We start from the raw sequence: 25939 nt of genomic DNA, 5'->3' as shown, positions 1-25939 counted from the left end.
AGGTGAAGGGGCAGAAGATGTCTATGTGGACCTAATGACCTGCTCTCAGTGCATTACACGTTCATTGTGGATTCACTTCCCAGGCAATTCCTATGCATGAGAATCTGTTGGATGCTGGGCCCAGCAGCTGACAAGGTACAAGCTCTGTCTTCAGACACCCACGGCTCCATGAGACACATCAGCCCTAAGAAATGGGTGTTTCAATACCACAAGGGAAGCCCTATGGCTGGCAGCAGTTTTTCAAAGGGCACCATCTAAGCTCAGGGATAAATGACCAGGAAGAACTTATCCATCAAGAAATCAATGGATCAATAAACAGGAATGTATATGGCTCCCATCCATCCAGGAGTGTCTAGATGGGGCATGCCTATGCACTGTCATTAATTCCCTTTCCAACACAGAAATGTGCTTCCAAAACAAGTAAACCTGGGCTTCATCAATCAATTAAATGTCTGAGATCACCTCTGACTCCAACACCCACAAAAGCCCTCAAAATAGCTACTGTCTCCTGCCTCCAATAGGAGACTGAATTAAAAATAATAAGGCGAAGAAGGAAACGGCAGAAAAAGTCCATGAGCCAAGGCCAGAGGTGGAGATGATAGGTTGCCTGCTGCATTCCTGGAGTACGAATCCTCACAGCATAGCAACAGCAGCTGGAGAACAAGGACCCACAGAAAGAGAAGAGGTCAGAGGGCCCAGATCACAAGGTCATATGCAGCCTCTTCTATTATCCTGAGGCTTATGAGGAGCTATCTGAGGGTTCCAAGACCTGTAAGAAGGTCTCCTCTCCATGGCCAGGGAGGGCCCTCTGGCTGTCTAGAGAAAAGGATGATGCAAGTGAATTGGCCCAAAGCAAGGTGCCAAAGACAACACAGAGAAATGGCGAAGTGACCAGTGATTGATCGCCACCTGTGCTGGTTTTATAGTTCTTCATGAGGGCATCAGTGACTAAGAGACTAAGAGAATTGGCAAAGTGATCAATGACTGATAACCACATGCACTGGTTTTTACCCCTTCATGAGGATCTCAGTGACAACTAAAAGAAATGACAGAGTGATCAATGATTGATAACCGTGTGCGCTGCCTTTTTATCTGTTCATCAGGACGTGAGTGACAACTAAGCGAACTGGCAAAGTAATCAATGATTGAGAACCATGTGCGCTGGTTTTTTATCTCTTCATGAGGATCTCAGCGACAACTAAGAGAAATGGCAGAGTGATCACTGATTGATAACCACGTGCGCTGGCTTTATAGCTCTTCATGGGGACCTCAGGGAAAACATTACGATTAATGAGTATTATAGACAGATGATAACCCATCCTGAAACGCCTAGGATGAAACCCTAACCCACAGGACCTCTGAATGTGTCTGTATTTGAAGATGGGGTCTTTAAAGAGGTGATTACGGTAAAATGAGGTCACTAGGGTGGGCCCTGATCCAGTAGCACTGCTGGCCTCATAACAAGAGGAGATGAGGATACAGACACACACAGAGGGATGACCTTGTGAGGATATAGAGAAAAACAACATCTACAAGCCAAGGAGAGAGGCGCCAGGAGGAACCAGCCCTGCCCACGCCCTGATCCCAGATTTCCAGCCTCCAGGACGGTGGGAGAGTAAATGTCTGTTGTTTAAGCCGCCCAGTCTGTGGGACTTTGTTATGGCAACCCCAGCAGAAAAACACAGTATTATTCAAATATATGAGTTATCCTATTATGGGCTGAATTGTGCACCTCCAAAATTCATATATGAATGTCATAACCTCCAGGACCTCGGAATGTGACTGTATTTGGAGATGGGGTCTTCAAAGAAGAGATTAAGATAAAATTAGGTCGCTAGGGTGGGCGCTGATCCAATAGGATTGGTGTCCTTATAAGAAGAGGAGATTAGGCCAAGCACAGTGGCTCACGCCTGTAATCCAAGCACTTTGGGAGGCCAAAGTAGGTGGATCACCTGAGGTAGGAGTTCGAAACCAGCCTGACCAACATGGAGAAAACCCATCTGTACTAAAAATACAAAAATGAACCGGGCATGGTGGTGGGCGCCTGTAATCCCAGCTACTTGGGAGGCTAAGGCAGGAGAATCGCTTGAACCCAAGAGGCAGAAGTTGCAGTGAGCCAAGATTGTACCATTGCACTCCAGCCTGGGCAACAAGAGCAAAACTCCATCCCAAAAAAAAAAAGAGATTAGGACACAGACACATACAGAGGGAAGATCCTGTGAGGACCAAGCCCAGGAGAGAGGCCTCAGGAGGAACCAGCCCTGCCCACACCTACCTTGATCTCAAACCCAAAAGAGAATGCAGACAGGGCCACATTTAGAGTGAGAGTCTTATGGAACTACTGGATACCCTGTTTCTCTCTTTGGTTTAGAGTGGTGGGAATTCTGACCACAGTCACACAGTGACAAGACAACACCAGTTGGCACAAGAGCTCTCTCCAGCAACAAGGAATCCGAGACTCAGACTTTTGCTTTGGAGCAAAAATGTGCACCTCCTGAAGGTTAGCCGCTTCCCATCCAGGACACTGTAAAACCCATCGAAAGTGCAAAGACAGACCAGCGGATTGAAATAGAACAGAAGATGAAACATTGATTGACAGGTGCTTAGCTTCCACATCGCCTTGCCTTGAAGAAACAACTGGTGATCAAGTCCTGGTGCGGCGCCAGAGAACATCCACAATTATCCAACGCTACTGCATTCAAAGAGGGAGTTTCCACTCCACATGCCTCTGCGGCGGACACTTTCAGCAACGGCACGGAGGGGAAAAACAGCAAGAAAACCTGTCACTGCACTACAGCCCACAAAAAGGAGACACTGTCACAAAATCAGGTCCAGCCTGGAGATTGTAGTGGCTGAGAATTTTATGAATCTGTGACAACAGTTTCTTTCTACCCCTTGCTTGCCCCCCTCCACTCAAGGAATCTTCTGATCACCCCTCAAAATAACCTTAGCAGCTTCCTTCTCAGCCCTTTTCTACTCAAAGGTGGTTTTTGTTTTCTGCAAAGAGTCGAGTCTTCTCTTCTGGCACGAGGCTGACCAAGATGTATGCGAATGTCTGTCTTGAATGCTGCTATTCTACAGACCCTAGCAGGCTTGGGGAAACGTGTGGCTTTCACTTCAGAGAGCCCCAAACGCGTCCCGAGAACAGAGAATCTTTTCTACCATTCCTTGGAACAGACGCTTCCAGTACACCTCGTGAAAACATCCTTAAGATTCCTGCCCCGACAATTTTCCTCTCTAAGTCCAGAGTGGGAAAAAACAGGATAAAAGCATCTCTGTGATTTACCAAATCTCTCCTCTGAATAAAAAAGTAATCTGTTTTGTTTGTGTGTTTTAAACTGCACTCATGGCCAGGCGCAGTGGCTCGTGCCTGTAAACCCAGCACTTTGAGAGGCTAAAGGAGGAGGACTGCTTGAGCCTAGAAGTTCAAGACCAGCCTGGGCAACATAGCAAGACCCTGTCTCTACAAAATTTTAAAAAGTATACATTTTAAAATAAATACATAAAATGCACTCATGAATGATCCAGTGTGATCTGGTACAAGAAGGAGGTGTCTTGATGATTTAATGATAAAAAATAGAAGCAGTATCTTTCTTATGGGATGAGGTTACACCTTATGTTCACATATCTAGGCCTCTTAAGTCAACTGGTCTATCTGATGTCCACAAAACCCAAGGGCTGGGAGATGGGGCTCACCGGTCCTTGGGGGGCAGGCCTTTCCTGCCATTCCTGCCAGCCAGCCCTTTGCCTGCAGGAGGATTAACCTGGATTCTTATTTTGTTGTTGTTGTTGTTTTTTAGACACGGGGTCCCACTCTGTCACCCAGGCTGGAGTGCAGTGGTGCAATCATAGCTCACTGCCACCTGGAACTCCTGGGCTCAGGACCCTCCCACCTCAGCTTCCCTAGTAGCTGGGACTACAGGCAGTTGCCTCAACGCCCAGCTAAATTTTAAATTTTTTTTCCTAGAGATGTGGTCTCCCTATGTTGCCCAGGATGGTCTCCAACTCCTGGCCTCAAGCAGTCCTCCTGCCTCAGCTTCCCAAAGTGCTGCGATTACAGGCCTGAGCCACCAAGCTGGGCCATCCCTGTATCTGTACTGGAAACAGAAATTAAACCGGTGGTCTGAACTCTCAGAACTCAAGGCAGCCTCTTCCCAGAGCTTTAGGGCCGTTTCAGGAGAACAGACTTCTTCCCATCGGCCTTCCAGGCAGTGACAGTCTCAGGCAGTTCAATGCTATTCCCAAGAAACAAGCCCATTGAAACTTTCAGGACTGCATTTTACAAAAGGAAACTGGTGAAATCCCAAGGCCCCCTTCACTTACTGTAAATCACCCCCTCCCAGGAGCTGAGGCTGATGTCTCCAGCAGTCTCGGACTGGCCATTCCCTCCAGCCCCAGAGAGAGACCTGGGCGAGGCAGTGAGGGGGAGACTCGGAGTTTGGGGCAATCCTGCGGTCAACGTGGGGTTCTCCCCAGTGCAGACCAATCTCTCTCCCAAGCCAGTAAGAATAGGCAGGCTGAATTGAAGGAGCCTGAGCGACTCACCCGACATGGTCCGCGGCGCAGCGCGCAGAGGGCGCGGACCGGCAGAACTGCGCCCGGGAGCAGTGGGTGGACTTCCTCGCCACGAACGAACTCTCGGAGCAGAGGCGCCGTCTCCAGGAATCCGCGTCGATTTCCAGGCCTGGGGGCGACAGCGTGGCAGTCTCGACACCCTCAGCTGCAGGCCCCGCCGGTGTCACCCCCGGCCTCCTACCCACTCCATGTCACCTGCGCCCCACGGGGCCCCGGCCTCCCACGATGCCCCCGCGACCCCCACGCCCCGCACTTCCTCCTTGGCGCTCCAGGTGAGCTTCCTGCCCTCTGGTCAAGGGCCCCTTGACCCCCTGTCCTCCTCGCAGTCACCTGCGACCCCGCTGCCCCTTAACACCCATGCGCCCAGCAACGACACCGTCCCTGGGACACCACCCGACCTCAGCGGTGTCAGCAGCTGCCCGCCGCCCCACGCACCTGCTTGGAGTTCTGGGCACCCTCATCCCCCACTCCAGCTGGCGCCCCCTGGTCACCCCTCTCCACTCCCCGGCCCACCCCTGCGCTCCCGGACCCTAGTATCTGCACCTCTTCCGAGCTTGGGCTGCCTCTGCCCGCACACCCTGGCCAGGTGCCCCCTCACCCGTCACCCCAGTGCCGCCCCCGCCCACCCCTGCGCCTCTCGCCGCCGCTCCTCCCCGTCCCGGCCTGCAGCCCATCCTCCCCAAGCGCCCCCGAGGCCCCTCCACGCCCTGCACCTCTCCCTTACCGCGCGCTCCCGCAGCCTCTGCCTTGGGTCCGCGTCCTCCACCCCAAGCCTCCCAGCCCTAAGCCCCCGCCCCCGTCTGTCCTCCATACTGGGGCAGCCTCCGTCTCCCCACGCCCCGCAGCGCCCTGGACGGCCTGTATTCCCCAGTACTCGGTGCCCCGGCTCGGCGCACTCACCCCTAAGCGCCCCTGGCCTACCCCCGCGCCCCGCACCCCTCCCCTCCTTCGCGCTTGGCCAACCTCTGACCTCCAGCCCCCCGCGCCCCTCGCCCCTCCTCTGCACTCCAGGCCGGCGCCCCTCCCCCAGGCCCCAGCCCCGGCCTCTGGGTTCCGCCCCCGCCCCACTGTACACCACCCACCCGCCAGACCTCCTAGGCGTTCGGGCAGTCTCTGCGCTCCCCGGCCCCCCGCCGCGCCCGGGCCTCCTCCACTGCCCACGGTCCCCTTCACCCCACTACAGCCCGTCGCACCTCTTCCGCGCTCTGCCTGCCTCGGCCCAGGGCCGGCGCTGGAGGCCCCGAGGGCAGCGATTGGCCTCTGTCCGGAAGCCCGGCCCCGCCTCCGCCCAGCCCCCGCGGGCGCGGGTCCTCTCCTCCGCCCTGCAGCCCCTGCCGGCAAGCCCGCGCGCCGCCTGGTGCCCAGCCCCGGCTGCCGGGGAGAGAGACCCGGGAACTGCCAGGGGCTGTGATCCACGCCCGCGCCCCGCCTCTCGCCCGCCGCGGCCCCCTCGGCAGTCGGCGGTTTCTAGGTTTGGACATTTAACCTTTAATCAGCCGGCCCCAAAGTAAATGTTTACGATGACTTAAGGCCCCGGGCCCAAGGCCAGCGCGCAGCCAGAGTGGAGGCCGCTCTGGAAGCCTCCCAGAGGGAGAAGGCAGGGCTCATACGCGATCTTGTTGAATGCATAAAAAATGCACGTGCGCATACTTGCACGCATAAATGAATGAATGAATGAGTGCACGAAAGAGAGAATAAATGAGTGTTTCAGATCTCAGCTGTTGAATGCATAGCGAGCGAGTGACTGGCTGTACGCATGTCGTGAGTGCATGTATGCGTGAGTGCATGTATGCGTGAGTACATGTGAGGCGTGAATGAACAAACAACTACTCATGAATGAGCGAGCCAGGAAATGGATGAACCAGTGAATCAATGTTTGTGTCAAGGAGGGAATGAATGCATTCACACGTGAATGCACGAGTTGAAGGCATGAATGAGCCAATGCATGTGTGAATGAATTTAGAGATATATGCATGAATGGAGGTGTGACTGTGTGGAAAAACCAGGTGAATGCATGCATGCATGAATGAAGGCATGAATCTATGAATGAGTGAATGAATGAGTTGAATGCATGAATGATTGAGTGAACAAGTGAATTCATGCATGCATAGTGCATGAATGAGTGGAAGGTGAATTCATGCCTGCATGAGTGAGTGCATGAATGAGTGAACAAGTGAATTCATACGTGATTGAGCGCATGAATGACTTAAGAAGTGAATTCATGCATGTATAAGTGCATGTATGAGTGAGTAAACAAGTGAATTCGTGTATGCATGAGTGCATGAATGAGTGAGCAGGTGAGTTCATGCCTGCATGAGTGAGTGAGTGAGTGAATTCATGCATGCAGGATTGAATGAGCACATGAAGGCATGCATTTATACAGGAATGAATGTGTGTGTGTGAGTGAATGAACAGAATACATGACAAGTGTGAATATGTGGATGAATGAATGAGTGAATAAATATGTATGAGTACACGAATGAGCTGAACAAACTAGCATGTGTGTTAATGCACGCACATGAGTGAAGATTGCAAACACTTCATGAATTAATGTATTATGTATGAGTGAACGAATGAATTGAATGCATGGACAAGTTAAGAGATGAATGAATGAATAAGTGAAAGTGTGCATGCATGTATGAGTGAATTCAGTGAATGAATCAATGAATGTGTGAATGCATGCATGTATGAATACATGAGTTGAATGAGGGATGATTGTGTGAGTGCATGCATGTATGAGTGCATGAGTTGAATGAATAAGTGAATGCATGCATGTATGAGTTGAATGAGTGAATGAATGCGTGAATGCATGCATGTATGAGTTGAATGAGTGAATGAATGCGTGAATGCATGCATGTATGAGTTGAGTGAGTGAATGAATGCGTGAATGCATGCATGTATGAATACATGAGTTGAATGAGGGATGATTGTGTGAGTGCATGCATGTATGAGTGCATGACTTGAATGAATAAATGTGTGAATGCATGCATGTATGAGTTGAATGAGTGAATGAATGCGTGAATGCATGCATGTATGAGTGCATGAGTTGAATGAGTGAACTTACTTGGAGAAGAAAAGCCTTCACGTGACCATCAGAAAGCGACGGCAAAGGAACCCAGATTCTTGCCGAAACTGTCAATGGCGATCAATGCAAGCTACAGTCAGGACTTCCTGATCTAGATTAATACCTAGGATGATCGATGGTCTGTGGATACCAGGCACTGTGCTGAGGGCTGTTCCTGCATCAGCTCAGCCTTGGGGACAGGTATCGGTGGTGTTTTTAGCTCTACTTCATAGATGGACCCAGAGCTGTAAATAAACAGTGGAGGCTGTCTCTGGCCTCCATCCAGCAGGCTGCATGCAAGGATTTTCCTTGCGGCTACTGGGGCTTTGTGAGATATCTGCAGGCATAGTAAGCATCAAGAGGGCACCTTTATTTATTTTTTATGTTATTACAACATTTTTTTCTGCATTCGTTTGTATTAAACAGGTTTACATATCAAATTTTACTGATTTATTTTATTTGTGTAAATGTATGGGGTAAAGTGCAATTTTGTTACATAGATAGACTGAGTTGTGGTGAAGTCTGGGTTTCCAGGGTAAGCATCACCTGAATAGTGTACATGGTACCTATTAAGTAATTTCTCATTCTCCACCATCCTCCCACTCTCTCACCCTTCTGTATCTCCAACGTCTATTAATCCACTCGCTATGTCCATGTGGACATATTATTTAGCTCCCACTTAGAGTGAGAACATGTGGTAATTGACGTTCTTTTTCTCAGCATGATAATGACTTAAGATAATGGCCTCCAGTTTCATCCATGTTGCTGCAAAAGATAGAATTTCATTCTTTTGCATGGCTGATTACGGTTCCATTGTACACATAAATCACATTTTCTGTATCCAATCACCTGTTGATGAGCACCTGGGTTGACTCCATATCTTTGCTATTGTGCATGGTGTGTCTTTTTGACATAATGACTTGTTTTCCTTTGGGTGAGTACCCAGTAGTGGAACTGTTAGATCAACTGGTAGATAAAATGTTAGTTCTTTGAGAAATCTCTGTACCATTTTCCATAGGGCGTCCACTTTTAAATCTGTGCAGCCTCTGAGTCATTGGGGAAATCCTTAGGGGCCGAGAAGTGCCCCGGCGGAGCCCCCTTTGCCAGTACGACCTCAGTTTTCTATCCTCTGGATGCCAGCCCCGAAGAAGAGAAATGCCAGGATGAAGCTGGCTCCTCCAAGGAAGTCTCAGTTCTTGTGCAAGGAAGGGGAGACTTTCCCAGCTTCTATGCTTTCTCCTTGTTGGCTCCAATAGTTGCCAGATGTCTGCACAGCCTCGTGCTGCCAACTCGTTCCATGGGGCCTGTGTTGGCTTCTCATTGCTCCAGCAGGGAAACCGTGGAGTGCTGTGATCTTGCTCTGGGTAAGGGAGGATCCTCCTACGGGAAAGGGTCTTACGAGTGTTCTAATGAGAGGTGCATTTACAAATGACTCAGACAGCTCCTGCCTCCTGGACTGTTCAGAATGATGTGATTGTCAACCTGATCCCTTTCCCAACGTTGGATGGAAGTTACTCCTGGAGTTTTTCATCAAGGCGTTTGTGGCATTCAGGGCGGGATTCTCGGTGGTGGGCCCGTCCTGTGCACTGTGGGGTATTGAGCAGTGTCCCTGGGCTCCATCTGCCAGATGCCATTAGCACACTTTCCAGTAATGACAATTAAAACTGACCTCAAACATTGCACGGTGTCCCCTGGTGGGGGCAGGGGCAGAATCAGTCTGCGACTGTGAGTCACTGTTTAGATAAATGATAAATAGATAGATAGATAATGGATAGATAAATAGATCAGTAGACACATGATAGATGATACATAGGTAGATGATAGATGAGATAGGATGGATGGACAGATAGATGATAGATAGGATGGAGAAATAGGTGATAAATAGATGATAGATATACAGATACATAGACACATAGATGGAGATAGATGATAAACAGATAGATAAGAGATTGATGATGATGATGATGATGAAGATAGATACATAGATAGGAAGACAGATATTAGATAAATGACGGATAATAGATAAATAATGATGATAGATGGATGATGGATGGCTAGATGTATAGACAGGTAATAGAGAAATGATACATAGGTAATAGATAAATGATGATGATAGATGAATGGGTGGATAGATGGATACATAGATAGACAATAGATAGAGTCTTTCTCAACTTTATCACTATTAATATTTAAGTTGAATGACTGTCTGTTGGGGGCGTCCTGTGCCCTGCAGGGTGTTGAGCAGTGTCCCTGGGCCCCACCCACCAAGTGTCAGGCGCACTGCGCTTCTCTCTGGAACAGCGGTTCCCAAAATAGAATCTCAGGCTGCGTTTTGCTGAGAACCCTCACCCCATCTTTTGATTTTGAATTCGGGGTGAGATGTGCAGGCTCAGTCCTGGTCCGGCAGCATCAGCATCACCTGGGAAACTGTGTCATGCACATTCTTAGGCATCTGAACTCTGAAATCAGAACCCTGCGTCCCAGGGCTTCCCCCGACCCAGCTATGTGAACCAGGCCTCCAGGAGTTCCTAACGCACAGCCAGGCTTGAGACGCACAGCCAGGCTTGAGACGCACTGCTTGCAGTTCCGAGATTTGAGGGCGCTGGGGAGGGTAGCTGGAGACAGGAGGGCTGGAGAGGGGGGAGCATGGATTTGGTAGAGATAGAAAAGGGCTGAAACAGCCAGAGAGAAAAAGACATTGGCGCAACTGCAGGGATGTTTAAACTACATGTTTCGGGCATGCAGGAGGCCTCTGTCTCCCAACACAAACAAGCGTAGGTGTTGCACCATTCTCTGTCCCATAAATCACCCCACCCTCGTCACCCGCCTGTTTCTCCCGTTCCACTGAGAACTGGTGCTCTGAAAGCAGAGTATAAGGCACTAAGTCACAAGGCAACGCTCATGATCCCCGGGCAAAAGGGTAGCTCCGTTTTTAAACCCGGAGGAGGCATCTTCCCCTGGGGGTTGCCGGGCTTCTGTTCCTGTGTGTGTTGGTCTCCAGGAAGCCACGGAGAGCTTGGCAGCAGGGGAGTTTTGTCGTGGGTGCATTCGGAGTAAACCTTTCTCTCCTCCCTGTTGCTGGGAACAGGTGTGTGCCAGTTTTCCTAGGGAGGCATTAGAAGAAAACGTCAAGACATTTATATGCCCAGGACAATTTTATTGGAGAGTTAGTTACAAGACCTTCTTAAAGTTACATGCGTGCTGGGAAAGAAAGGATTGAAACCCAGCAGGCAGCTGGGCATGGTGGCTCATGCCTGCCATCGCAGCACTTTGGGAGGTAAAGGCAGGAGGATTACGTGAGCTCAGGAGTTCAAGAACAGCCTGGCCAATACAGTGAGATCCCTCCGACTTTACAAAAAATTTTTTAAAAAATTAGCCGAGAGTGTTGGTACACGCCTGTAGTCCCAGCTACTCAGAAGACTAAGATGGGAGGATTGCTTGAGCCTGTGAGTTCAAGGCTGCAGTAAGCCATGATCGGCACTCCTGCCTGGGTGACAGAGCAAGACTCTGTCTCAAACAACAACAACAAAAATCAAACTCAGAAGGAACAAAACAGATGTTTGTGCCAAGCTATTTGATTGCACAACATGATTGTAACAAAGTTTCTAAGAACTGAAGACAAGTACAGAATGAGAGAACACATTTGCGATACACAGAACATGCATCTACATGTATGTGTGTGGGTCACAATTGCAATTACATCTCAATATTTTATATTTTGGTAAAGATTAACATAATAATATATAATATATAAAGAACTACATTGGCAAACAACTTGACACAAAATAAGCAAATGATGGGCAGCACGTGCTACTGGCTTCCCAGTCAACCATCATTTTTCCTTATTGTTGGCAGAGCCTGTATTTTTTCCCAGGGTTCCTTCATGCTTTCTCATGCTTTTTTATTTTTCTTTTCTTTTTTTATTTTATTATTATTTTTTTTTTTTTTTGAGAGGGAGTCTCACTCTGTCGACCAGGCTGGAGTGAAATGGCATGATCTTGGCTCACTGCAACCTCCACTTCCTGGGTTCAAGCGATTCTCCTGCCTCAGCCTCCCAAGTAGCTGGGATTACAGGTGCCCACCACCATGCCTGGCTAATTTTGTATTTTTAGTAGAGACAGGGTTTCACCATGTTGGCCAGGTTGGTCTTGAACTCCTGACCTTAGGTGGTCCTCCTGAGTCAGCCTCCCAAAGTGTTGGAATTACAGGTGTGAGCCGCCATGCCTGGCTACACCTGATTACTTTTAGTTAGGGGCTGTGTGTAAATCAGGGATGAGGAATTGGGGGTGAGCCCTGAAAGGATGTCTTTGCTCTTAAAAGAGAAAATCTGGGAGGAAATGATCTTAATTGGGCTTACATATATTAGTGGATAAGGCTGTGATGGCTGGAGGTACAGCAGCCATCTTCTGCCATGAGTGAAATGGGCTGATGACTCATGAAACACAGGACTGCAAGACACAGAGAACCTGGCTACTGGAGGACATTGTTAAGCCCTCAAATTGACCCAGCCCAGAGGTCCTGAATCTAAGTACATCTTGTTACGGATGCTGTCTCTATTGCCTCAACCATTTTGAGTTGGCAGAGAGAAAAGGATTGAGGCAGTCAGATAGGGAGGGAGATTTATAAAACTGCAGAGATTTCAGGGGAAAAGTGCCATCACTTATAAAATCAAGCAGAAATTGTGAAACGTGTTGGTCACAGGATTCCTTTGCCCTCTTTTTTCGTTTTGTTTTGAGACAGAGTCTCACTCTGTCTTGCCCAGACTAGAGTGTAGTGGCACGATCTCAGCTCATTGCAGCCTCCACCTCCCAGGTTCAAGCAATTCTCCTATCTTAGCCTCCCGAGTAGCTGGGACTACAGGCATGTGCCACCACACATGGCTAATTTTTGTATTTTTAGTAGAGACAGGGTTTCACCATGTTGGCCAGGCTGGTCTCAAACTCCTGACCTCAGGTGACCCACCTGCCTCAGCCTCCCAAAGCGCTGGGATTACAGGCATGAGCCATCGTGCCCTGCCTCTTTTGCCCTCTTAACAATGATTAAGGGCCTTTTGTTTTTGTGCATTGTAAATGTCTATATGTTCTGTAATTAAATTACATTGCATTAAATTTAATGCTGTAATAAATTAAAATTAACATTTCTATATTTTCTGAAATTAAAATGAAGTTTTTGACTAATTAATAATTTTAAAGATAAATCCAGTACATTTTAAATAATGTAATTTTATGAAAAATGGGATGTATTTTTTCAAACGGAAAAATTTTCATAGGGGAAGAGTACTGTTTCACATGTTTACAAATTGTGTTAACATCTGACTTATGAGGAGATGACCAGTTTCTCAGATCAACATTCCTTACGTTGTTCAGGTTAAAGTAGGTTAAAGTAGATGAAGAAAATATAACCTCATGAAGATATATAGTTAGAAAAAGTATTTTAGTCATCTTATCAAATCACTGTGAATGTTCTCCTTCGATGACAAAACTTGATCATCATTAGCTTCTCAAAGATAAGGTAGTGTGGAATCTGAAATCCTATCACTGAATTTTTAAAGTCTATAAATTTAAAACCCACAGGTTTATCTTAAGCTTCAGACAAACCTTTTATCCATTCATGATTCTGCCACTTCACACAGGGGTCATTTGTAGAATATTGGTTCCTTGAGTTATGGAGGTCTTCCGGATGTTTTATTTCGTAATATGTATATATATATTTTTTTAAAAACACATTTGTTAATATCCTTATCCATCTCATCCGAAAAGTCTTTAGCTAGAATACCAAAAGAAAATATCTCCTCTTTAATATTATTAAAGTTGTGGCCTGAACGAGGGCTTCACTCATTCATTTTCCCGTGTGTTTAATAAGTCTTCAGGGCCAGGCGTGGTGGCTCAAGTCTGTAATCCCAGCAATTTGGGAGGCCAAGGTGGGAAAATCACTAGAGCCTAGGAGTTCGAAACCAGCCTGGGAAGCACAGTGATACCCCATCTCTACAAAAACAACAAATAAATTAGCCAGGGATGGTAGGACATGCCTGTCATCCCAGCCACTCAGAAAGCTAAGGTGACAAGATCTTTGGAGCCCAGGAGTTTGAGGCTGCAGTGAACCATGATCACACCGCAGCACTCCAGCCTGGACAACAGAGCAAGACATTGTCTCAATGAATAAATAAATAAGTCTTTAATGAGCATCTACTACATGCCAGTCATGTTTCTGGAAACTGGGGACAAATCCATGCCTTTGTAGCAGTTGCATTCTAGCGGGTGATGGAGCCGGGAGAGAAACAATAAAAGGTGATACTTTATCATATGTTGGAAGTTGATAAGAGATAGAGAGAAAAGATTAAAACAGAGGATGTGGGTGAGGAAGTGCTCATAGTGGGTGGGGACCTGCGATTGAAATGGCCCCACCTCCCTGCAGCCTCCCTTTGGTCTACAGCCAATGGTGGACAGTGTGAGATTTTGCCCCCAGCCTTCCCACCAGCTCTGCTATGGGATCAAACGTTCTATGCTTGTTAGGTCCAAGCACTGTTTTCACTTTTGGTTGGGGAAAAATTGGCAGCTTCTCTTTCCATATGTCATGTCTACATCCCAGCTATTCATAAACAAGCAGTCACGTTTCATGAATACCTGTTTAGCAAGGGGCAGATGAACAGGACGGGGGGCGGGGAGGAGACAGCTGTGAAGCAAAAACATGACAACGGCTGGCAGGAACCCAGGGAATGCATTGCATTTATATTTGGAACTGTGAGGGAAGATGCAGCTTAGATGGAGGCCATTCCAAGTCACCCAAGTGCTTCAATGTGTGGAACCAGAATAGCACGTGGTGTGAAACTCTCTCGTGGGCTGAGATGGGCAAGCTAGTTCCATTCTCTGACAAGTCTGGTCTTCTGGACTCGGCCCCTGGAAAGCTTCCTTTCTTCCTCATTACCCCAGCTCCTCTCCCCTTACCATGGGACCTCGTGAGCCTTTCTTCAACAGACACAGGCTCCTCTCTGCAGCTTTGTATGAAGTTCATAACTGGGCTCAGATCAAAGTTGTGGCGGAAGCCTTTATAATTCTGAAGGAAGCAGAAAAGGCATTGAATGACACCCCCAAGACTAACTTTTATGTTAAATGAAAAAAACGTTTAGCCGGTGGTAACATTTTTTTGAATGTACAATTCAGAAATGTCCACTGGGTGTCGCATGGCCCTGCTGGGAAACTACATGCTACAAGATAGTGATGCTTACACACTTTTCACCGTGATAAGCTAATTTTATAGCTATGCTCAAACTGACCATCGCTGAACTAATGACTAAGCACTATTTGAGAGACTCTCTTTATACACCTCTCAAATTCTGCAGTTACTGTTTTGACTTTTAAGTACCAGTCCCTGACGGGCACATGGTAGGGGTTATAATACACTAGACCTCCCCAGTCATCCCTGGAACTCTAATTCTATCTTTATAAACAACTCATTATCACTGACATCCTTTTTTTTTGACAGGGTCTTGCTCTGTCACCTGGGCTTCAGTGCAGTGGTACAATCAGAGCTCACTACTGCTTCAACATCCCAGGCTCGAGCGATTCTCCTGCCTCAGCCTCCCAAGTAGCTAGGACCACAGGCATGTACTACCATGCCCAGCTAATGTTTAAATTTTTTGTAGAGACAGAGTCTCCATGTATCACCAAGCTTGGTCTCAAACTCCAAAGCTCAAGGGCTCAAGTGACCCACCCACCTTGACCTCCCAAAGTGCTGGGATTACAGGTATGAACCACCACACCCAACCAACATCCATTTTTATATGTACATGTGTAAAGTATTTACATTATTTTAAAAGGCCGGGAACAGTGGCTCGCGCCTATAATCCCAGCACTTTGGGAGGCTGAGGCGAGCAGATCACCTGAGGTCAGGAGTTCAAGACCAGCCTGGCCAACATGGCAAAACCCTATCTTTACTAAAAATACAAAAATTACCTGGGCATGATGGTGGGTGCCTGTAATCCCAGCTACTCAGGAGGCTGAGGCAGGGAGAATCGCTTGAACCCGGAGGCAGAGGTTGCAGTGAGCCAAGGTCATGCCACTGCACTCCAGCCTGGGTGACAGAGTGAGCCTCCATCTCAAAAATAAATAAATAAGTACATAAATTATTTTAAAAGCTTATTTTTCTACTAAAATAAAAGGAATAAGCAAATAGTATTGTTATTATCTATTACTCCTACTGGCAGTAGGTCTTCCTAATTAGAACATTATTTATTAGCTTTCTAGATTGCTGTATTTTGATAGATCGATTTATCATTCTCTGGGCGAAATAATAAATTATTCTTCATTTTCCAGATGTAAAAGGATTACTTCTAAAATCACACTGAATGGAGAAGAATTTAACTAAAGTAATCAATTTCAAAAAGATTGTAGGCTTTTGTAATGTTCAAAATTTTTTTTCTTTCTTAGAGACAAGGTCTCACTCTGTTCCTCAGGCCGGAATGCAGTGGCACAATCCCAGCTCACTGCAGTCTTGAACTCCTGGGCTCAAGTGATCTTCCTGCCTCAGCCTCCTAAGTAGTTAGGACTATAGGCACACACCACTGCATCCAGCTAATTTTTACAAAATTTTTGTAGAGATGGGGTCTTGCTCTGTTGCCCACGCTGGTCTCCAACCTCTGGCCTCAAGTGATCCTCCCATCTTGTCCTCCCAAAGTGCTGGGATTATAGACATGAGCCACTGTACCCAGCCTGAAAAATCTAATTTTTAAAAGATCTTTGGGTATATATGAATTTTAGTGTGGTCACCCCTTCGTAAAATGTTTAGTATTTTAATTATTAAATTTAGTGGCAATTAATATCCTACACTCCCTCTTTTTTATTTTGAATATTTTGTGAAATTGTTGTACAGTTTATTTTAAAAGAACTTTCATACTACAGACCTAAGAATAATATTTGAAGAAAAAAATTTCTGAAGCTATAAGGCCTCCTTAATACAATATATTGTTTCTATTTTTACAGGAGATACACACACACGCACGTATATAATATGTGTAGTTTTTCTTTTGCACAAAATTCTGTGATTAAAGCTTGAACGTCATTAAAACAACAGAAGTGTTCTCCTTAGCTAAACTAATGAGCCTATTTCCATTTGGATTTGTTTATCCCAATAATTTCTTTCTCTGCAGCCTCAAGGTCTCATATGCATAGAAAGGTTATGAAAAAAATGAAATAAAATCCATGGTCCTCACCACAAAACATGACTTGTGCACAGAAAACATACAGAAAACATACAGGAGGAAAAGTCTGAACTCTTTAGCAAGTCCTCAAAGGCAAAAAGTGGCATCTGTGCAGTCAAGAAGCAAGTATCACCTTCACTCAAATGCCTCATATAGCTGCATCTATTTGAAGGATCCCTCACTGTATCCATTTGAAGGAAAATCGTCAACCCTGTGATTTGGATCAATGAAGCCAAGCGAACAGGACAGCGGCCGCTTTCGCATGGTGCTCTCAGAACATGTGCTTTAGATCTGTCAGAGGCATTAAAAAATCTCCTCTAGGCCTGAGTCTGATATCAGAATGATACATTTCAGAAAAACCAAGTTGCCCACTTCTGACTGTTTTGAACTTCATAGTAGAAGGTATCAGAATCTTGCCATCTGCTATTTCCACCAAAGCAGGGCAGCTTTCCAAAACTGGTGCTTCATCACAAGTTTATGGGCGGAAAGAATCAAATTTATTTCCTTCCTTCCTTCCTTCCTTCCTTCCTTCCTTCCTTCCTTCCTTCCTTCCTTCCTCCCTCTCTTCCTTCCTTCCTCCCTCTCTTCCTTCCTTCCTTCCTCCCTCCCTCCCTCCCTCTCTGTCCCTCCCTCCCTCCCTCCCTCTCTTCGTTCCTTCCTTCCTTCCTTCCTTCCTTCTTTTGACAGTCTCACTCTGTTGCCCAAGCGGGAGTGCAGTGATGCTATCACAGTTCACTATGGTCTTGAATTTCTGAGTTCAAGTGATCCTCCCACATAGCTGGGACTACAGGTGTGCACTATAACGCCCAGCTAATTTTTTAATCTTTACTAGAGATGGGGTCTCACTATGTTGCCCAGGCTGCTCTTGAACTCCTAGACTCAAGCAATCCTCTCACCTAGGCCTCCCAAAGTGCTGGGATTACAGGTGTGAGCCACTACGCCCAGTCTAATTTTTTGGAAATCTATACCCAAGCCACTAGTTTTTCAAGGTTAGTTATTACCTTCAAATGACGCTTAACTGACATTTCTGACCATCTAAATGAACTTAACTGAAAAAAAAAAAAATCAAGGGCTGTATGAAAATAGTGTGTACTGAAAACTTTGATGGGTTCAGAGCAAGAATTTGCTTTTGGTGAAAAGAATTACATCGTTTGCTGCTGGTGGTTTTAGAATTTGAATCCTAAAGAAGAACTGTTAAAATGAGGAGGACCATATCTGTCCATGCGTGAAAAGAAATGTCATTGTTTGGAAATACTAGAGAGGAAAAAGTTTGATGGTATTTGAAATCCACTGGCCCCATCACAATACACTTCAACATGACATACGTCAATGAGTGACATGGAAAGACCTATGAGACTTAAGAGTCTCACTTAAGATGGCGATAAAAGATGGTGTGAATGAAAATTTCCATTTTCATAGATGCATAAACCTGATTTCCCAAGAAGCCAATGGATGCAAAGAAAGAGTGAGTGAATTTAATGAACAAACACAAACAATATTAGAAAATACTTGCTGAAGACAGATCAGACTGCTGTTCTTGGAGATGATGCGGTGGATGGTGAGCCCTTGTCATTGAAGATAAATGCATTAGAAGGTGGAGACGTGCTAGAAATCAGAAGGAATGTTGATGAAACTGATTTATGTGTTAAGGTAAATTAGTCTTTAAAATCTCTGGAAGAAAAAGCAACGAAATCCACATATAATTATCTGAAAGTGGATAAAATAACAGTTGCACATACAGATTATATGAAAAGTCTCCAAAATGAGCATGTCAGAAAACACACACACAATTTGAAAGTCAAATTCCAAAATGTCTGCAGAAACATAAAGTCTTAGTAAATTGTACTCCCCCCATCAATATAATGAATGATCAGCAAATATTTAAGGTGAATTTATCCTGGAAAGAAGGAGGAGAATCTTCCCCAGGCAGCTCAAAACATCATCTATGCATTCAGGGAGCTGAATGCCTGTGGAATTCAAGCAAAAATTCTTCCAGCAAAAAATATCAGAAAGAACTACTGATTCTTAGCAATTATCCTGAGAGGACAAAGCTCATGTTGTTTGAAGACTTAATGAGAAAACTTGGGGGCTTGGTTAACTTAAGAAAATGTATGTATCAGAAAAAAAAAAATTGAGGGGGAAATTAAAGTTTTCAAAAAATATCTTTATGTTCTCGGTGTTCAAGTAAAGCAAGGTTTGGGGGGATGTGTAAAGGTTCTCACAGGGCTCCCAGGAATTCTCTGGATAGATAACTGGATCCCCAAGAAAAATTTAAATTTAAATTATTCCCTCAGATACTTTTTGCATGCAAAAAACACAGGGAAAGGGTTCTTCCATTAGACCTACTGGGTCCTGACAGTAATTTCTCTCCAAATGCAAGACTGACTCACCGTGATGTTCCTCATGCTGGAAGATGATTTTTGGTTAAATAATGAAAGTATCTTTCATCTTCAGAAATAGAAGTGACTCACCATTTGCCAGAGTGCAGTCATGTGACTTCACCTACCCACAAGGAATGCTGGGAAATGTAGTTCAGCTGAGGAACCATGACCACAGCTCCATACACCAGAAATATAGCACTATTGAAACTATTAAGACAGAAAGAAGGGATTTGGGTGGACAACGTGTGCATTCTCTAAGACTGTGTTTTTAGTTAGGTTGAACAGTCTTGACTTCATGGTCTTGACTTCTGAACCAATTCTTTTATTTTTATTTTAAGTTCCAGGGTACGTGTGCAGGAAGTGCAGGTTGTTACATAGGTAAACGTGTGTCATGGTGGTTTGCTGCATCTATCAACCCACCACCTAGGTATTAAGCCCAGCATGCATTAGCTATTTTTCCTGATGCTCTCCCTCCCCACACTCCATCTGCCAACAGGCCCCAGTGTGTGTTGTTCTCCTCCCTGTGTCAGTGTGTTCTCATTGTTCAGCTCCCACTTATAAGTGAGAACATGCAGTGTTTGGTTTTCTCTTCTTGCATCAGTTTGCTGAGGATAATGGCTTCCAGCTCCATCCATGTCCCTCCAAAGGACATGATCTCATTCCTTTATATAGGTGCATAGTATATAGCTGCGTGCGTGTGTGTGTGTGTGTGTACCACATATTATTTATCCAGTATATTATTGATGGGCAGTTAGGTTGATTTTATATCTTTGCTATTGTGAATAGTGCTGCAATGAACATACACGTGCATGTATCTTTGTAATAGAATGGCTTATATTCCTTTGGGTATATACCCAGCAATGGGGTTGCTGGGTCAAATAGTATTTCTGGTTCTAGATCTTTGAGGAATTGCCACACCGTCTTCCACAATGGTTGAACTAGTTTACATTCCCACCAACAGTGTAAAAGTGTTTCTATTTCTCCACAATCTCACCAGCATCTGTTGTTTCTTGACTTTTTAATAATCACCATTCTGACTGGTGTGAGATGGTATCTCATTGTGGTTTTGATTTGCATTTCTCTAATGATCAGTGATGTTATGTTGAGCTTTTTTTCATGTTTGTTGCTTCTGAGCCAATTCTAAGAAGTGCCATATATATTTCAATGAGATTGATTTTATTTACACTAAGAAAAGCTTGTTTTTTTTCCCCCAACCCCTGGGCAGCCCTTACTGCCTCCCAGGCACCACTTAGAATGCTTTTCACAATTGTCTTTGTTTTGTTTTGTTTTGTTTTTGTGTTTGTTTTTGTTTTCTTTGAGGGTCTCACTCTGTCGCCCAGACTGGAGTGCAGTGGTGTGATCTCCACTTACTGAAGACTCAACCTCCCGGGTTCAAGTGATTCTTGTGCCCCAGCCTCCCGAGTAGCTGGAATTACAGGCGTGCACCACCATGTCCAGCTAATTCTTTGTATTTTTGGTACAGACGGGGTTTCACCATGCTGGCCAGGCTGGTCTCAAACTCCTGACCTCAGGTGATCCACCCGCCTTAGTCTCCCAAAGTGCTGGGATTACAGGCATGAGCCACCGCGCCCAGCCTTCACACATTGAGTCTTATATCCTCAACACATCTTGGAGAGGAAGATCTTCTTAGGACACCTCCCTTTTTTCCCCTGACATGGGATAACCATGGCCCAGAGAGGTGGTATAACTTGCCTAAGTTTGCACAGCTTGAAATGGAGAAGCCAGGATGTGAATCTATAAATTGAGTGTCAGAGTCTGGAATTTAACCCTGACTAATCTTGCGTACTACCTCTATAGGCAAGCTAAATGAATCCCCCATCTCTTTTTTTTTTTTTTAATTAGGGGGAAAAAAACATGTACACAGCATGTGTTAATGTATGTATTCATTCCACGGGGCGGCTATAGCAACGTATTGCAAACTGATTGGCCTAAACAATGGACATTTGTTTCTTCGTGCACAGTTCTAGGGGCCAGAAGTCCAAAACCAGGGTGTCTGCAGGGCTATGCTCCCTCTGAAGTCTCTAGGGAAGGATCTGTTCCAGGGTCCTCTCCTTGCTTTGGGTAGTTCTCTGGCTCGTGGTAACATCACTCCATAGCATTCTCCTTATGTAACTACCTGTGTCCAGATCCCACGTTCTTATAAAGACACCAGGCATATAGGATTAGGGACCCACCTCACTCCAGTATGACCTCATTTCAAAAAACTAGTTACCTCTGCAAGAGCCTTATTTTCAATAAGGCCACATTCTGAGGTGCCAGGGGTTAGGACTTCAACATACGAATTTGAGGGGACATAATTCAACACGTATCAGTGTGTTAATACTGTGCTTGTGTGTGTGTGTGTGTGTGTGTGTGTGTGTGTGTGTGTGTGTGTAACTCGATATTCCAATTCCAGTAGTCAAAGGCAAATCAGCAGAATCATACTTTCCTCTCCCATACAACTAGAACAATTTCATATAGTGGGTAAAAAAGTTGTTATTTTTTAGCCTGTGTAGAAAAAAATAAACAAAAATATAGCTCACGTGTTTGTGATTTTCCTCTTCACCCTACTAAATTAGTCATGGCTTCTCTTCATTCCAACACAAAGATATTTATCCGTTGACCACCAAACGCATTCAAGTCCCCACAAAGAGGAGGCAAGTGTGGCTTTTAACACCATATAATTGACCCTTGAACCAGGTGGGGTAGTGAGAGGAACTGACCCTCCGCACAGTTGAAAACCCATGTATAACTTATGACTCTCCAAAAAATTAACTACTCATAGCATACTGGTTGACTGAAAGCCTTACTGATAACAGTTGAACACATATTTTGTATATGTATTACATACCATATTATTACAATAAAGTAAGCTAGAGGAAAGAAAATGTTATGAAGAAAATCATAAGGAAGTTAAAATTAATGAGTTTCCTATTTATTAAGTGGAAGTGGATCACCATAAAGGTCTTCACCCTTATCAGCTTCACATTGAGTAGACAGAGGGTTGGTCCTGCTGTCTCAGTAATGGCGGAGCCAGAAGCAAATTCACATATAGGTGGACCTATGCAGTTCACCCTGTGTTGTTCAAGGGTCAACTGTACAATCAAGGTTATCCTTCTCTAAAATACATGGAGATGACATTTTATCAAGGCTTTGCTCATCTGTTCAATTCTCACCTTCTCAGCATGAAAACAGAATACCCAACAGGTGATCCTCATGACCCCTCAGAGAGGTTCCCCCAAGCAGTCATTATTCAAATATTTTCATTTTAAGTAGGTTGAACATTATCCTTGTCCCCCAGGTGAATTTTATCTCATTATTAGGTAACTCTATGTATTTCATATGTTCATAATCTATCTTGAGCTTTAAAAGAGATTTGTTGCATATTATTCACAGCTATGAAGGTTCATAATTTTGGGGCCACTTCTACAGCCATTTCATAAAATTCATTTGTGAAATATAGAAAAAACTATGCAATAATCAAATCCAGTTATTTTTTCTTTTACATTTATTTAAAATGATCAAAAATGGTTTATGACAGTTTTAGAAAATGGAATGGATTAAAGGCTAAAAATGTTTAGATTCCATTTAAGTAGGTATGTGTGTGTATATACAGCTAAAAACACAGAGGCTTTTTCACAAGGATTTAATTAAGCTTACGCTGAAACTCTTATAGAGAAAATAGTAATTGAGCATCAGACATCACCACTCCTGAAAACACCTTCTACAAGAATTGAAAAGTGTTGCAGGACCTAATACTGAAATAGGAAATACGGACTATCTTCAAATTGCACAAAGGATGCATGAATCCACAATCTGAGACCCACAGCTCTGAGATCCCTAACGTGAATGATTAAAGATATTTTACAGATTGGGGAGCTCTTTCAAGGGCTTTCCACTTTCAACCTTCTTTCTTTGAAGACCCCAGTTCATATTGGTGAGCATAAAACATGTATACTGGGAATTTTTATGGGTCCCGTATATACATTCCAGACTCTACATGAATGTCTCAATCTTTGGTTCTGATATTTATGGCAAAGTCTAAATGTTACATGAACATTAACCTTAGTTTCCTCAAACTATACCAATATGCCCAAACTATCCTTTTTTCTCTCCCCACAAGTATTTCTAAAAGAGAAGCAAAAAGCTAGTATACTTCTTGGATGCCTAAGGATTTAAGATTTCCTACTCTGGTGAATAGAAAAAGTATAAACCAAGGAATGCAATGTTGTTGCCTTAGGAACCAGTACTTACAGAGTATCAAAGACTACAAATACTACAAAAGGACTCAACACCTGACAATCACCATTTCTGTCTCCTATCCGCCAAAACATATCAAAACCATGTGATTTTCTAGGAAAAAGTATCCCAAGATTTCCCCCAGATGGTTTTAACATCAGTCGCTTTGCACTTAGCATTTCAAAATGCAGCCTTATTTTCTTCAGGTAATAATAATTTTATGTGCAGATACATCAAAGCTGAAAGGATGCTCAAACCCTGCTTGTGGGTGTCAGAAATAATGCATCCCCACTTCATTCGCAATAATGAATGCTCAATGATTTTTTATAACACTGAAGAATTTAGCACAGGCCCAGCATCTTTGGAAACTCAACGATATTCTCCATCTCCCAGAAGCTGATAGCATCCCCTCCCCACCAAGATACTCTGCCTCCCTACTGCTCACTGCTTTGTGCCATCAACATGGTTAAGCATGTGTGTGTTATTGCACCACGAGGTAGCTGAAGATCTCAGAACAGAGAGCCACAGTCTCTTTGTGCAAATGAATGGCCAAACCAACAGATCAAGCAATCCCTTTTTAGAATGCAGGGTCTAGCTGCCTAATTTATCTCTATAACCACATCACATCCAATGAGTTGGGAATGCTTAGTGAGGCAGCTCACGTACTTCACACAGAAGAAAACACACTTTAGGTCATCAAATTGTGTCAAGAATAAAAGGAAATTTCCACAACAGTGATAAACAGGGTTCTTGTTTTAGTTGTTTTTCTCAAAGTAATCAGGGGATCTCAACGTCTTCAGACATTTTCTGGTTCTGAAAGGCAGATTGGAAACAAATGTCATTGTGGGGGGGAAAAAAGTCTATTAAAGAAAAAGAAAACCAAGATCCAATTCTATGCTGTTACAGAGACTCTTGCTCTAGATTCAGCAGAAGGAAGATTAGAACAGAAAAAAAATGAAGCAGAAACGAAGTTGCACATCTTAAATACATACAATATTTGTCTATTATACTTTAATAAAGCTAGAAGAATGAAAAATCTACTTCAAAAAAAGAAAACCAAGATCCAACTATGTGCTGTCTACATGACACTTGCTTTACATTCAGCAGAAGGAAATAGATTAGAACAAATAAATGATGCAGCAATGAAATTGTACATCTTAAATATATACAACGTTTATTTGTCAACTGTACCTTAATAAAGCTGGAAAAATTAAAAATAGAAAATATTTAAAAACTGTTAAAATCATATCTGGAAACAAATATTAGTTTTCTAAACATTGTTTTTTACATTTTGCCATTTGTTAAGGATTTTGATGATCTTAAATGAATTGAGTAACTTTCTTTTTGGTTAAAACTAATATTTGTAGGAATTTCTTTTTTTTAATATGGCCTTCTTGGTCTTTATAACTTCTGAAGTGGTGTTGTCATTTGCTCCACTTTACAAAATAAAAGCAAAGTACGATTCTTAAAAGTCCACATCAAGTGACAGACATCTGCTGCTATCTATGTAGCTCCGTTACTACAACTCTTTCTCTACAAAGTATGCAAGCTTCAGTGTATGGCCTCAGCATGTATACAGTTCCACAGGTTGTGCACTGCACCACATCACCATGGATATGGTTAGTATACCATGCACATCATCCTTTAGGAGAGAGAGAAAATTATTGGCCCAACTAAGGATAGGTGGACAGCTGGGTACCATTAGCAGCAGCCTGGAACCTTAGAGTCAAGTTCACAGAGGTCTGAGCCCCATTTGATACCAAACCCCTACGTAGTGCTGTCATACACATATTTCCTAGATAGTAGAAAGGTTTTACAGCCAGCAAGATGATATGGGCCCAGGATCCACATAAATGTCACTGCTCACCTTGAAGAGATCTCCCTAACATCATCTCATTCTGTCTACATCCTCCTTTCTGATCTCAGGAACTTTAAGGGAAGGGAAGATTAACTTGGTGCTTGGGAATACTTGGTGAGGGTATCACTGAAGTACAATGGAGAAAGTAGACAAAAGACTTACCAGGTAGCCAAAAGGCATGAAAGAGCTTCAAGACATTACACCCCTTTAGCAAAAACATGCTTCCACCTCAGATAAATGGGGCAGGCATCATCCACGTTTTTAAAACTACACCTATTTCAGAAACTCAGCTGGCCCCCAGTCCAATGATTTTCCTTTAAAAATATTGCACTAAAATATATTTGCCTTGATTATTGAGTTTGTGGATGTCCCCTGTTCCCTGCCTTTACATTTTGTGCTTGTGGAGACGGGTGCCTCTCTCTGCTCACTCAGTTTCAGCCCTTGGTTAACAAAGGCTTACAAATCACTGCCACAAATACTACTGAAATTAACACGTGGTGTCTCATTAATGATGGCTGCCAGGTTGGTGAAAGAGTGTTGTCACTGAACCCAAGAATCTGCTGTCAGGTTGCCAGGGAAATAAGACTGTTTTTCAGAAACTCAGTTTCCTCCCAAAATTTCAGGAC

At 44.4% G+C, this 25939-nt stretch overlaps 2 protein-coding genes across 34 annotated transcripts in view; both read right to left on the bottom strand.

The window, feature by feature from the left end:
• GYG2 (glycogenin 2) overlaps positions 1 to 6174 on the bottom strand; it is a 77204-nt gene extending 71030 nt beyond the window's left edge. For 8 of the 18 annotated variants that reach the window (XM_045384078.3, XM_045384071.2, XM_045384073.2 and 5 more), the window contains exons 1-2: positions 5769 to 6174; positions 4546 to 4684 (exon numbers count right to left, since the gene is read on the bottom strand). In XM_045384078.3, coding sequence (XP_045240013.2) covers positions 4546 to 4684; positions 5769 to 6056 — 427 coding nt within the window. In that variant the 5' untranslated portion in view covers positions 6057 to 6174. The other 10 variants (XM_074029295.1, XM_074029297.1, XM_074029299.1 and 7 more) reach the window with 3 other exon arrangements.
• Positions 6175 to 22848: 16674 nt separating this feature from the next.
• The window catches only part of XG (Xg glycoprotein (Xg blood group)), a 64790-nt gene continuing 61699 nt past the window's right edge, over positions 22849 to 25939 (bottom strand). For all 16 annotated transcript variants that reach the window (XM_005592882.5, XM_045384059.3, XM_045384063.3 and 13 more), the window contains one exon: positions 22849 to 24268. In XM_005592882.5, coding sequence (XP_005592939.3) covers positions 24252 to 24268 — 17 coding nt within the window. In that variant the 3' untranslated portion in view covers positions 22849 to 24251. The remainder of the gene's footprint in view (positions 24269 to 25939) is intronic.

The sequence above is a fragment of the Macaca fascicularis genome, chromosome X (genome assembly GCF_037993035.2).
Source record: "Macaca fascicularis isolate 582-1 chromosome X, T2T-MFA8v1.1".
NCBI lineage: Eukaryota > Metazoa > Chordata > Mammalia > Primates > Cercopithecidae > Macaca > Macaca fascicularis.
Note: the sequence above shows the minus strand (reverse complement) of the source record. Positions and strands in the feature narration are given on the sequence as shown.